General features: G+C 59.8%; 2 protein-coding genes across 4 annotated transcripts in view; both read right to left on the bottom strand.

Annotated features, from left to right (window-relative positions):
- The window catches only part of USP2 (ubiquitin specific peptidase 2), a 57,653-nt gene extending 57,363 nt beyond the window's left edge, over positions 1 to 290 (bottom strand). For 2 of the 3 annotated variants that reach the window (XM_073321190.1, XM_073321192.1), the window contains exon 1: positions 68 to 281. The gene's annotated coding sequence lies outside the window, so the exon portion shown is untranslated. Of the gene's footprint in view, positions 1 to 67 lie in introns of all 3 variants that reach the window. The other variant, XM_073321193.1, reaches the window with a different exon arrangement.
- A 6,355-nt stretch (positions 291 to 6,645) lies between these two features.
- Positions 6,646 to 12,886, bottom strand: THY1 (Thy-1 cell surface antigen). The gene is given in 5 exon segments (XM_073320873.1): positions 6,646 to 6,778; positions 6,780 to 6,853; positions 8,078 to 8,413; positions 8,934 to 9,022; positions 12,742 to 12,886. Coding segments are annotated over 4 exon segments (486 nt in total). The 5' UTR covers positions 8,971 to 9,022; positions 12,742 to 12,886; the 3' UTR covers positions 6,646 to 6,739.
- Positions 12,887 to 13,409: the final 523 nt, after the last annotated feature.

Raw genomic sequence — 13,409 nt, 5'->3', positions numbered from 1 at the left:
GTATTTTACCCTCCCTCCCGGGACCCTCTAACCCCATCCTCGAGTTTCCCAGCAGCTCCATACACACCTGCGTGTGGGGCAGCAAGACTGAAGGGTAGCGGCTTGTCATGGGGTGACGCCCTGGCTGCTCGGATGGGGTCACCTCAGCGTCCGCAAGGCACTTGCCCTACAACAGAAGCAAAGGAGAAAAAAGGGATTGAAAATAAACAGTAGCGACTAACCTGTTAGCAGCCGTCCAGGCTGTCTCAGAGCCAGGCTTCTCCAGCGGGCATGGGGGGGGGGGGTAAAGGGGGGGGATCTGGGTGAAATGGCCAGAGGGGCAGAGCCTAAAGGCTGGGGCTGTGTAATCCACTGCAGAAATTCTCGGCTCAGGTTACCGGCTAGATAAATATAGTGTCTTATCTGACCTCACAGGGAGCTGGAGCCCTCCTCTCACATTCCAGCAGCGGGGAGGCTTAAAGTGGCAGCCGGCAGAGCGCAGCCAGAGGGGTTCTCATGTGTCATGGAGGCAGGGCCAGAAGAGGGGTGCTACAGAGAGGAGAGGGGGGAAAGGGTGGCGTTCTGGGGCAATGGGAGAAGTAGAGGCTTTGAGGGTAGGAAAAATGGAGGTTTGGGAGGCAAAGAGAGATGGTGGTAAGGGGTCAAAAGGGAAAGGGGGTTCTGGAGCAGGGGAAGGGAAGAGGGGATCAGGTGTGAGGGGGAAACTGCAGAAGGGGGTTCTCGGCGAAGGGAAGAGGGGGGCTGGGCTGATACAGGGGGAGGGAGGGGCTGGGGCCAAGGGAGGGGAGATAGGATTCCTGGAGATAAGAGGGAATAGCAGACAACTGCCCATAAGGCTCTGGGGCACCCCAGAGATGCTGCCCCCAGTCCAGCCCCCAACTGGTGGGAGGAAAGCAGCATCCTCCCAAGGGAAGCAGTGGACTTCTCTCCCTGGGGAGTGGAGGAGAGAACACAGGCAGGACAGATCTCAGCCACGGTCCCTATTGCACGCCTGGCAGGCACCCTCATCCCACAGTGCTGAGTGTGGTACAGGAACTGACATAGAACAGATGCCTGGTGGAGACAGTTAGGAGGAGCCCGGACAATGCACAGCCCTATGCTGACTTCAAGGGGCAGGGAGTCTGCATGGCACATATGGGTGCCTCTGGGATCCTCTGACCAGCTATGAGAGTGCCACCCCCTGGCCATTAGTCATGGGAGCTGTCTCGGCCCTGCTCTACCTGGCAGTGGTGGGACAGCCCACTTGGGGGACAGAGATAGGGCCAAGGAAGCCATTCACCCTTCTGCCCCTTGAGGGCTCTTCAGGGTGAGGGATGCACGGGCTCCACGGACACAGAAGAGCTGGGGAGGTGCCTTGCAAGAAGATCCAGGGTTAAATTCACCCTAGCGTAACTCCACCCTAAGTCAGCTCCATGTGTGAATTGGGTCCAGCTGAGTCTACTCCAGAGCATTGGAAGGCAATGACTCAGTCCCCACCTCTTATGAGTAACTAGGCAGGATGCAATTAAGCCACCACTTCCCTCCCTTCCCTGCTCATCTGTATGTCACAGCCCAGGCATGGCTGTGGGAAAACACTTAGGCCAGTTTTATCCCTGGGGTAACCTCAGGGAGGTCAACGGGATGAGGCCAGGGATCTATTTGGTGCTCCAGCCCACCCTCCGCCAGCCACCACCAGAGCCAGATCCTTCACTGCGAAATCCTGAAGCCTGGTGGGTACCTGATGACTGGATCCCCGGACTCACTCCTTGAGATGGACAACCCCCCCCCCCCCAAAATAACCCAAATCTTCGGGTTATTTTTAAAGCAGCTCGACCCTGAGCAGGGAAAATGTATTCCTCCTCCCAGTGTGTTCAGAGAGCCTCCTCTCTCTGGACCCAGCCAGCTTGGCAGTCCTGGGGCCGCTGGCAGGATGGCCCCACTCCCCACAGCCTGGGGTAGGAAGCTGGAGGATCCGGGTCCAGCCCTCCCAGCAACACATCTTCCTGGAGCCACAGGGAGCATTTGCATGGTGCGTACACGCACACACACGGCATGTTGGCATGGTACGAGCGCTCACACGCGGCGAGGCACGAGTGTTCACGCAGGGGGGATGCAGGCCTGGCTCAGGCACACACAGATCACAGGCAGCACTGATCTCGGGTCAGCAGGAATGACGCAGATTGGGTACATGCTCCCACACTTCCCCTGCCCCATAGCCCAGGCAGGCACTGCCTTATTGTGTGTGTTTGGCACCCCCTAAGTCCCCCAGGTGGAGCCAGGCACCCCTAGATCTCCCCAGTCGGGCTGGCACTGGTGGGAGCAGCCCTGGCATGTTCTCCTGACTCCCACCCAAGCCTGTGGGAGAAGGGGCAGGTATGGGACACACCCCTACCACAGAGATGACTCTGGCAGGCACTGCTCAGGGGGGGCAGGCACCCCCTACCACAGAGATGACTCTGGCAGGGGGGAAGTGGGGGAAAAGAGACATTTTCTTAGTTAGGCCCAAGCCCCACACCCTCCACTTATACAGAGCCCAGTCAGGGGCTGGCATGACCCACAAGGTGCTGGGCCTGCTCAGGTGGTTTTCAGGGGATGGGGGGGGGGGGGGTCATTCACACAGCCAGAACATCGGTGGGAAGTAGAGGGCATTGTCCCACTGCCTGGGGGGGCAGAGAACCCTTACAGACACAGAGCCTTATTCTGCTCAGGGGGGCCAGGCACCCCCTCGATCCCCCCCCAGGTGGGGCTGGCACTGCTCAGGGGGGGCAGGCACCCCCTAGATTCCCCCCCCCAGGTGGGGCTGGCACTGCTCGGGGGGGCAGGCACCCCCTAGATCCCCCCCCAGGTGGGGCTGGGCACTGCTCGGGGGGGGCAGGCACCCCCTAGATCCCCCCCCAGGTGGGGCTGGGCACTGCTCGGGGGGGGCAGGCACCCTCTAGATCCCCCCCCAGGTGGGGCTGGCACCGCCCAGGGGGGCCGGGCACCCCCCGCACACACGGAGCCCCGGGGGGCTGGCCGGGCGCGCCTCCCGCACTCACCGGGCTCTCGGGTGGGGATGAGCCGGAGCCGGCCGCTTCCGTGGAGCAGCTGGGGGCCCGACCGAGCCTGATGTCACAATCCGGGCGCAGCTGACGCGGGGCGGGGAGGCTGCAGCTGCCGGGCGGCGTCCCTCGCCCAACTCGCCCCGCACGGCAGCTCGCAGGTGGGGGGCCAAGGCCGGGACCCGCGGGGGGACAGTCAGCCCCTGGTGCTCCGCGTCCCCGGGAGCGGGGTGCGGGGCGCGGTAGATTCCAGACCCTGGACCCCCGGGTTTCCCACCCACCCACGGCTCTGCGGGAGAGGAGTGTGGGGCAAGGTACTGGGGCCCTGGGTGCTGCTCCCTATAGGCTGGGGGGAGATCCCAACTCCTGGAGCTCTGGTCCCCTCAGGGGGCTGCATCCCAGCCCTTGGGCGCTGCCCCTATAGGCTAAGGGAGAAAGGAGAGGAGGTTTCAGAGTAGCAGCCCTGTTAGTCTGTATCCGCAAAAAGAACAGGAGGACTTGTGGCACCTTAGAGATGAACAGATTTATTTGAGCATGAGCTTTCGTGGGCTACAGCCCACTTCATCGGATGCAGAAGAGGAGATCCCCGCTCCTAGGTGCTGCTCTGGGTCCCCCTGTAGGCAGGGGATAGTCCCAGCCCCTGCTGGGGTGTGTGTGGGTCACCCCAGGGGGACCCCCTGTGCCATTCTACGAGCTTGAGCCCTCCGGCTCCAGGGCCCAGGTGGGGCTGGCAGCGGGAGCGCCCAGGGGCCGAGTTCTGGAGCTTCCCAGCCTGAGAAGAAACAGCGCTGGGAGCGAAGCTGTCCCGCACCCCCTCTTCCTCGCTTTCCAGACAGAGCGTGCACCGCTCCCCTTCATCCCCCCTGCTACTCGGACCATGTTGGGCCTGCGGGGCTAGCCCTGGGAGCTGGGCCAGTTCCAGAGCACAAACCCACCCGCCGGTGTGAGAGGCGATTTTCTTGCAGCAGTACAGACACTAGGACACACAGCTAAGCAGTTCAGATTGTCTCCACTAGAGGGCAGCCTGTCCCCAGCCAGCTGTGAGGGCTGGCCCTTAGGAAAGCAAATTCAAAGCCCTTGAAATCAGTGCTGAAATAAAGAGGCAGGCAGCTGTGAATCCAACACAGGACCGAGGGATTTATTGTGCAGACAGAGGCTCTTTTGTTGTTCTTCCCCCTCCCCTTTGAACAGCATTTCTCCTACACCAAACTGTGGAAACACTACAAATGTTCACAAAACAAGACTAGGCCATGCCAGTGTGAGTTGGCTGGGTCTGACACCCCCCCCCCCCCACATTGCATTCCCCGTCAGGTCACGGCTGGCTGGTAGGAGATGTACATGGAGAGATACCTGAGCAGTACATCTGGGCAGGGTAGTGCACCGCACAGTGGAAAAGCAGGGCGCGGGCCGTCTTGGAAGAAAGCAGCTCACCTTAGCCAGCCACCGGGGCTCTTGACACTGCAGCAGCCTCAAGCTCAGCACACACAATTAGAGAGAGGGGCACATTAGGATTATCTGGGGCCTGACCCCATCCCCACCTCCAGTCACCATTAGCCCTTCCAGTTCCACCAGGTGAGCTCCCAGTTCTTGCCCTGGTCAGTTCTGATGCTTATGATCTTGGCTTCCCATTGTCTCACCTGTGTGGCAGAGGGCTGAGGGGGACCTCTGCTCCCCAGTCCCACAGAGGTTGTTTTAGCCCACCCCTGGGTGAGATGCCTTTGGCGCTCCGAGAGAGCTATGTAATACCCTCTGCCATCTAGCCTGCCCCTGCTAGGTAGGTGGGCTCAGGAGAGTTTCTGCCCTGGTAAGTCCTGGGGCATCGATCCCCAGCTTGCTGGAGGGAAGGCCTGGTCCAGACCCTGTCTCAAGCTGGGGATGCTCTCTAAGCTTGGGATCATTTTGTGGTTTGTGGTGCATTAGCTCCCCCTACAGCTAACCACCATCCACAGGAAACACCTGCCTAGGCCCTTTAGGCTCCTAATGAGAGGCAAGGCCATGTTAAGGGACAGGCCTGCACCTTAACCTGCAAGGGAGGAAGGCTGCAGTGGGAGCAGGACTGGGCTGAAGGAGGAAACCATGGTCCAGTCAAGGAGTGGAGCCAGGCACGCTGGTCTTGCTTGTGCCTCGAGTCAAACCCAAACGGTGGCATGCAGGGATGAGAGCCTGTGGCTTGAGGGCAGCCCCAGCTCCTGAAATCTCCCCCTGATCCCCAGTGGGAGACAGCTGTATGTGTTAATGGGGGTATGTGCCAGAGCAAGCTTTGACTGGGGCCAGAGTGGGGAGGTGGCAGCTGCTAGGCCCCCTTCCCTATCGGTATATCTCCTCTCTCCCCAGGATGGTGACTTCTTCTCTGGGAGCGAGCTGTCCTAGTTCTAGATTGGCAGTCAGGAAAAGTCTGGCTCCTTTAAGAGCTAAGGACACTCTCCCAGGGTACAGGATCCCGCCGTGACATGAGTGTCTCTTCACCCTCCCACATACTGGGGAGGAAGGAATATGCAGCTGCTATCTGGGTCTCCGCCCAGGGGACCACAGCCTGGAGATCAGGCCAGCAGTGCAACTGACAGGCACTAACTCAGCAAGGGGTCTCCCTTCACAGCACACAACTGTCTTCACTGAACAGGGTGAGCTAATGCCTAAGGAGCTCTAGGCCTCGGCACACTGATGACTTTAAAGGGCTACTGCCTCAGTTTCTTAGTTCAGGATTAACAAAAAAAACCAAACAAACCCCAAAACAACCAACTCCTATAGTAACTATCATCCCCTGATCTTACGGTGAGGACGTAAGCCCAGCAGAGCGTGGATGTGATGGGCAAATGTTCTTATGCAGGGCTGCAGATGAGCCTCTGTCCTAAAAACCTTCAGCAGCCCTTGCTATTTCAGTGCTGTGCCCCCCCCCCCCAGGTCTCTATCCCTGCACCTCAAATGTGAGACCTTCAGCACCCTTTGCTGTCTCTGTAGTAGGGTGTCCTTGTTGCTCTCAGCCCAAGACTGAGCTGTTTCAATGCTGGCCCTTTCCTATGCAGGTGAACCAGTCATACCAATGATCATGGCTTTGTGCAATACGGAAGTGTTGGCTGCCAAAGAACAGGCTGAGAGCCCACCAAATTCATCTCACCAGGCAGGATTCAAACCCAGCTCCCCAGAGGTGAAAAGCTAGTGCACCGTACTCTATCCCAAAGCTTCCCATTTGCCTGATGTTGCCTAGGTCAGGACAAGTCTTTACACTGGGCAACCCTGCGTTGCTGAGGTGAACGTCTGTTCTCCAGGCTGCGGTCGTGGCCAGGACTCCCCAGTTGGTCCCCTAACTCTTTGACCCTCTCTCTTTTACCAGTCAGGTCTGGGGGCCCTGCTGGCTTTCCCCCTTGAAAGACAAAAAATGGGACAAGAAAAGCTGCTCCCTCGAGGCTACAGATCTCCCTGCCACCGGGGCAAACAAAAACAAAACTTGCTATGGAAGAAGCTGCACCATCTAGCAGAGTGCGAGGGAATGCGCCATGCGTCGGATCCTTTAATACTGCTTAATACCCCCACCCCGGCCCCCAGCGTGTTTCGGACATGTGGTGTGATGGCGAGGCAGCGCGGGCTCGGTAGATATACAGATATAGACAGAGATATACACAGAGAGATTTCCTTGGTTTCAAATCGTTCATCGTCTTCTCTTGCAAAGGGCCACGTTTGGGCGGTGGGGCTCGGCTGGGCGGCTCGGTCGCTCCTTCCTTTCACAGGGACACGAAGTCCACGGCTTGCAGGAGTGGCAGGGGACAGGAGCAGAAGCAGCAGCCACGAGGTGTTCTGAATCAAGAGGCTGACGCCAGCACATTTCTCCAGCTTGTCTGCCAGGGCAGGGGGGAGGGGAAAGAGAGAAGAAGCAAAAATGAGATCCCTGGGGAAAGAGGATGGATGGGGTGCCGGGAGCCGGCACACCTGGGTTCTCTTCCCGGCTCTGCCACGGACCAGGTGGGTGACCTTGGGCAAGTCACTCCCCCTCCATGTGCCTCTATTTCCCCTCCCACTCTGTGTCTTGTCTAGCGAGACTGCAAGTTCTTTGGGGCAAGGAGCACTTCCCACTGTATCTGTCCAGGGCCTGGCACAAGGGGGGATTCTGACCTCGACTGGACCTCTAGGTCCTACTGCAATACAAACGAGAACGATCAAGTCAGTGCTCCATCCACTCCCCTGTCCTCTCTCTGACAATGGCCAGCACTAGTTGCTTCAAAAGCGGGCAGAAGGAACCCCTAGGGGACAACTAGGCAAGATCCTGCCCATAGGGAAGTACCTTCCTGACCCCAGGCCGAGAGAGGTGGGGTGTGAGGTGCTTTGTGGCACTCTGGGATGGGAAGAGTCCTCTCTCCAGCAGAAAGCTGACAGATGCTATGTTCCAGGTGGACAGCCTTGGAGGCTAGAGTCCCCTCCCTACAGAACAGCCACAGGGTGGGCAGAGGTCAGGCTAGTTTCCCTTAATGCTACCCTGCTGATCTGTCCTGGGGGCCAATTAATACCAACTATGATGGGTTCTTTTGGGTGACATTAGCAACTACCCACTGAGACTCACCAAACTCAGCACACGTGTGGGCCACCGAGCAGCCAGCAGACGGAGACAGTTCTACAGATCTGGGCTAGGTTTGAACAGGCAGCCAGAAGGCACAAGGCTCCGATCTGGCCCATTCCCCAGCGCAGGGCTGGCCCTAAGATTTGCAGGGCCCAGTGGGAAACTGGATGGGTGGGTGCCTCTGATAGATATCTGCAAAAGGCACAGGGCACTGGAGGGTGAGAAGGGTTTGGCTCCAGGCAAGGATGTGTGTGTGGGGAGGGGTGACTCCGTTGCTGGCCCTGCCCTGGCTGCAGTTGGTTGGAAAGTACATACAGGCCTTTATCGAACAGGAGCATTGAGCAAAGGGCTCAAATGGTCAGAGGGCATCAGGTGGGCCTGTGAGAATCAGTGCCCCTTGTGTACTGGTGCCTTGGCCCATCAGTAGTAGAGCCGGGAGGACAGACGGTGATGCACCGTGCTAGGTCAGCGAGAAGCCCGGGGTGGTAGGGTCCCCTCCCTTGCCCACCTTTGATGACGGTGATGTTCCTTATCTGGTTGCCGGTGTAGTCACCGGTGATCTTCAGCTCGCAGATGTAGGTGCCCTCGTCTGCGGTGGTGAAGTCGAACAGCTGCAGGCACAACAGGTCCTTTGACAGGGTGACGTTGGATCGTGCCTTGAGGCTGTTCTCGGGGACGTTCAAGGTGGTCTGGATCACACGCTTCCTGTTGTCCTTGAACATGCTGAACTCGTAGGTCAGGGGGTTGGCAGTCTTGTTTTCGTAGCGGCAGTCCACGCGCAGGTTCTGGCCCAGCAAGCAGGCGCTCAGTTCCTTGATCTTCTGGCAATGGGCAGCCTGCAGCACTGGGACAGGCCAACAGGGTCAGGGGAGGTGGAGCGGGGCTGGCGGGGGGGGGAGGGGGGTGAAGGCAGGAGCACCCCTGCAGTTACCCCTTGCTCCAGTGCATGCAGCAGTAAATCCACATGCTATGGAGACACGTCACAGTTTCTGGCTAAATCACACGCACACAGGGCTAGAGAAGCCAAGACTTGCTGCTAGCAAAATGAGGGCTGAGCTACTGGAGACTCTCCGTTCGCCTGCAGCAGTAGTTTGGCTTTTAACCATTTTGGTTGTGCTGCTAGCGAGTGAGCTCTCTCTCCCCACGAAGCCCGTGCATTCCACGGTGGGGTCACTGCAAAGTAGGACAGATCATAACACCCCCCGCCCCCCAGTGTCCCCGGTAGGGGAGGAGGAGGATTCAGCTGGCCTGGCTTTCTCTGGAGTGAAGCATTTATTTAGAAGTTATGTCTGGTCTCTCCAGCTAGCACCACTTATGGCGCATGGCCACTAGATGGCAGCATTATTGCACCCCTGGGCCCCTACCTGTCAGGAGGACAGCGACGCTGATGGTGGGATTCATCTTTCCGCCCGCTGTGCTGGGGCCGTCAGCGGTGGAGAACAGCGAGGGGGGCCTGAGCAGGAGGAGAACATGCTGGTTAGTGACCCGACAGGGATCTGTGCGACCCTACGTGCACACCCACAGACAGGCGCGTGACCACACCCGGGCATGCCCATAAATCCACACGCAGGCTGTTTGCCAAGCAGAAGAGGGCACTGTAGAGTCTGGGGGCAGAGTTAGAGACATTCTGTGCTGACACCAGCAGGAAGGTCACCCAGTCTGGAGAGGTCTAGATCCCAGTCAGCAGGGTACTTTTTTTTGCAAGACCAGCAGCATGCACAAAGGGGGGAGCAAGCAGGGGCACCCCCCCCCCAATAATCATCAGGGGCACAGAATTTCAGCCCCGGGGCCACGGTGGCGGAGAAAGTGAGCTCCTTCCACCCCAGGGCTGCAGGGAGGAAAGCAAGGGCCTGTGGGAGCCGGAGAAGGAAGAGCAAGCTCCTGCTGTGAGGGGTGGGAGCACAGGATGTGTCCCCGCAAAAGGGGTCAAAGTTAAATTTCTGTGTATGCCCCTGAGCAGCAGCAAGGAAATACCAGACTGATTCATTCACCCTGAGTGCTCCGTGGAATTCTTAACTATCTGATTTTCTTCCACCCAGAGAGAACAGCCCCATCTGTGCAGTCTTTGCATAAAAGGGCTTCCTGCAAAGTACAGCTTCCATAGGGCAGGGACTGCTTGAGTCTCATTTAGTCCCCAGGACACTTGTCCTTCTGACGCCTTTGACTTTCTGCGGCCCCTATGCATTCGATCGACTCTGCTTACCTCTGGCAACTCCCAGAGATCTCCTGACTCACCCTAGGCACCAAATCCTACTCCCTCCCAAAGTGCAAATGAATCCCAGGGGTATGTGTGTGGTGGATCGGCGCCTAAACGGGGCCCAGATTGGCCCTGGGTGGCCGCATTTGGGCTCCTTACAGTCCCTGCTCCTCTCTTCGGCTACTGTCTTCAATGCAGCGATATCTCTGCTTAGCCTAGGTCCAGGGAGAGCCACCACTGCGCCGCACACAGCAGCTGTGTGAGCAGCTGATGAGTGGGCCAAACTCTAATTAGAAGCAACGTCTCCTTTGCATGGGGACGGGACTCAAGCTGTGGATAACATTGAAGTCAGTGCTGCAATGAGGACAAGCCCCTAGCCTCACCCATCTTTTCCAGATCCCTCTGCACAGAGGTGGATTAGGGGTTTGTGGGTCCCTGAGCCGAAGCAAGTGGGGGCCCCTCCCCACCCCTTCCACCTGCATTCCCCCCTCCCACCACTCTGGCTGGGGAGCAGGGGCTTGCCCTGCCCGCCGGTCCTGCTGGGGACGGGGGTTGGGGCGCAGCGGCTTGCCCGTCAGGTCCGCCGCTTTCCACCGCAGCACTGTCACAGGAGGAGCTGCTAAGAGATCGAGAGGCTGAGAGGAGGCGGGGGATGCGAAGGGAGCGTGTCTGGGCTGTGCTGGGGGCCGGCAGCCCCAGAAATGTGTGTGTGGCAGAGATGGGGAAAAGGGGGCTGTTTGCCGGTGGGTGAGAGTGTGACAGAAAAGGGATGTGGGTGCAAAGGGTGTGGCTGTGTGTGCTTGCGGGGGGCAGGGCAGGAATGGAGCAGTCCTGACCCAGCTCCCCAGGGCCTGGAGAATGCAGGCAGCTCTTCCCCGTTTCCCATGTTGGTTTGAGTAAGGCCCAAGCTCAAGATACGTGTGTGTGTGTGTGTGGGGGGGGGGGTGTCCATTCACAGACACCCTCCCCCGTTTGCAGCCCCCGATCTGGAAACATGCAATGTTCCTTGATTTAAAAACCAGACAACTCCCCCGACCCCTTCTCATTTAGAAAAGAAAAAAAATTGTTTAATTATAAAAATTCTCCTTATTCCTTCCACCAGCAGCCATATCCTGAGCATGTGCAGCAAGGTCCCTCTGCTTCCCCTCCCCTCCCCACCCCCGGGGGCCTGAAAACATCCCCCCACTCCAATGAACCCAGCCCCAGGGACTCCATAGCGTGGTGACCACAGATGTCTTTGCTCCTACAGCATCTGTCATCAGCAGCTCTCCAGGTGTTCTACTGCGGAGCGCAGGTATCACCTGCCCCGTTACACAGAGAGGGGATGTAACCACCAAGGTTACATGGCCAGTCAGCAGCCAGGCCAGGAAAAGAACCCAGGAGTCCTTGCTCCCAGTGCCCTCCTAATTGCTAGCCATTCCCTGCCAGAGCTGGGAAGAGAACCCAGGAGTTCTAGCCACTAGTGCTCCCGCTCCAACCTCAGCCACCACCCTGATGGGCGTGGTAACAAAAACTGCTGACTCCAGCCCTGCCCACACCCACCTGACACATCCTGAGCCCCCCACGGGGACAGGCTGGGCTGGGTGCTGATGGCCCACGGGCTATAGCAGGGGAGCAGAGCTCAGATCCCAGCAGGTAAATAAACCAATTTCCAATGTCAGTGAACTCTCAACATGAGGACTGGCCTTATTAGGCAACCTCCTGCCCAGCAACTGGCCTCTGCTCGCCAAAATATTGACACACCCCCCCCCCCCATCGCCCATGGGGAGCCTGAACTGAACCCCAACGGCAGAGAGACTGCACACGGGCTGGCCCCCGGAAAATCTGCAATGGGGCGTGTGTAGGGATGGCCACTGGCTTGGCTGAGCGGACGACCCCAGGAACCTTGATGGCCAAGGTGTCTTGCAAGTTGAATGCAATGTGTCCTCTGGCCCCCCCATGGCTGTCCCGCTCCTGGGGGGTTCTAGTGACCCCCAAGTGAGTGTGCTGCTGATTACAGGGCCTGGTTTATTTTTATTTCTGTTCCAGCGTTTTTAGCGCCCCCCAGGCTGTGCTTTCTGGGATCCAGTCTGCTCTTGTCTCATCCGGGTGGGAGCTGGGAGTCGAGCCACCAGAGGGGAGGAGGTGGAGAGGAAAGAAGGGATGGGGGAGGAGGAAGGCAGCAGGGGTGGGCTGAGAGGGGCACGGGGCAGAGAGGCAGGGAAGGGGTTCCCTGTCTCATCCCGAGCCCCTCCCACAATCTGCTCCCAAGCCCTGATCTGCAGCCAGACCATCCACCCTCTCCCGCCCCCCCCCACCCTGCTGGGTCACCCTCTATCTCCCTCATTCTCCTGGCTTCTCCGGCTGCTCCCCCCCCCCATACCAACGCCCCAGTATTTTGCAGTCATGCCCCCTTTCCCCGGCGCGTCGCTGCAGCCTGCCAGAGACACTGCACCATTCTGCGGCGCAGCCTGCGGCGCCGGGACTGCGGAGCGGCCGGGCTTTGCACTGGTGCACGGCCACGGCTCCCCACTGCAGCCCTGAGCGCTCTGGGAGCATCCGCAACACTGCCTGCAGAGCTGGGGGTGGGGCACCAATGCAATTATTCACCCCGCCGGGAGCCTGCCCCGGCTCCACTCTCTCTGCTCCCTGCAGGAGCTGGGGGAAAAGGCAAAGGAACCCGCTGCACTGGGCCAGGAACCCCATCCCCAGCAGGCTGGGGAGAGGGCGGGGCGGGGCAGGCAAAAGCTGGCGAGCAAGACTATCAGACGGACACGGGGCTGCGTCTCTGCGGAGCATCCAGCCCCCGGCCCCAATTCCCCGGCTCTCCATCACCGCCCCCAGCTCCCTGCGCCTCTCAGCTGCGATCCTGCCGAGCGGCTGCTGCACTGTCTCGCCCCCTGCCCGCCGCCTCGTTCCCCCAGCTCAGACCCCAAGCTGCGTCCCCCGCTCCGGGCTGCCCGGGCCAGGGGACCCCAGCGGTCCCGCATCCTCACCTGCCCGGGGGCTGCGCTCAGTGTCCGCCCGCTCCTGCTTCTGCTTCTCCTGCTGCGCCGCTCTGCTCTGGTGCGCGCAGCCCCTGCAGTTTGGGGTAGGGAGGCGCCGGCGTCCCCGCGAATCAGGAGTGGGGCTGCCTGCCCAGCTCCACCCCCTGCAAGCCCCTGCAGTGGGGACGGCCCTGCCCTCTGCAGTCTGGCTGCTTCCCAAGGCCTGTTGTCAGCGCCTGGCAGGCTCACAGCCTGGGCTAGTGGGAGCCAGGCGGGCCTGGCTGGGGGCCAGGTGCAGAGGAAAGAGCCCTTCGAGCCCATCTGCCCCGTAGCCCCGGCACGGCCGAGATGCCAAGAGGGCGTTAATGGCACCCACTGCACCCACGGTGGTGATCGCTGGGTGCCTGGGGCGGTTAGGGACATGGCAGCCCACGTTGCTACCCTCCAGGGGCATCCCGCACATGGGAGGTCCCAGGTGCACCCCCTGACGCTCCCTGCATTCCACCCCCTGTGCAACGAGGGCCCTGCTGCCGGCGTCTCTTTTGTGCAAACAGCCTCCTGCTGGCATCAGGGGGTGGGAGGTGGGGCACTCAGGATCAGGGCCCAAACCCATCCCGGCTGGACGGGCTGAAGACCCTGCGCCCTAGGACTGGAAGCAGATGTGAACACGGCAGGGG

Source organism: Lepidochelys kempii, chromosome 22 (genome assembly GCF_965140265.1).
Source record: "Lepidochelys kempii isolate rLepKem1 chromosome 22, rLepKem1.hap2, whole genome shotgun sequence".
NCBI lineage: Eukaryota > Metazoa > Chordata > Testudines > Cheloniidae > Lepidochelys > Lepidochelys kempii.
The sequence above is the reverse complement of the archived record's forward strand: the minus strand, read 5'-3'. Positions and strand labels throughout refer to the sequence as shown.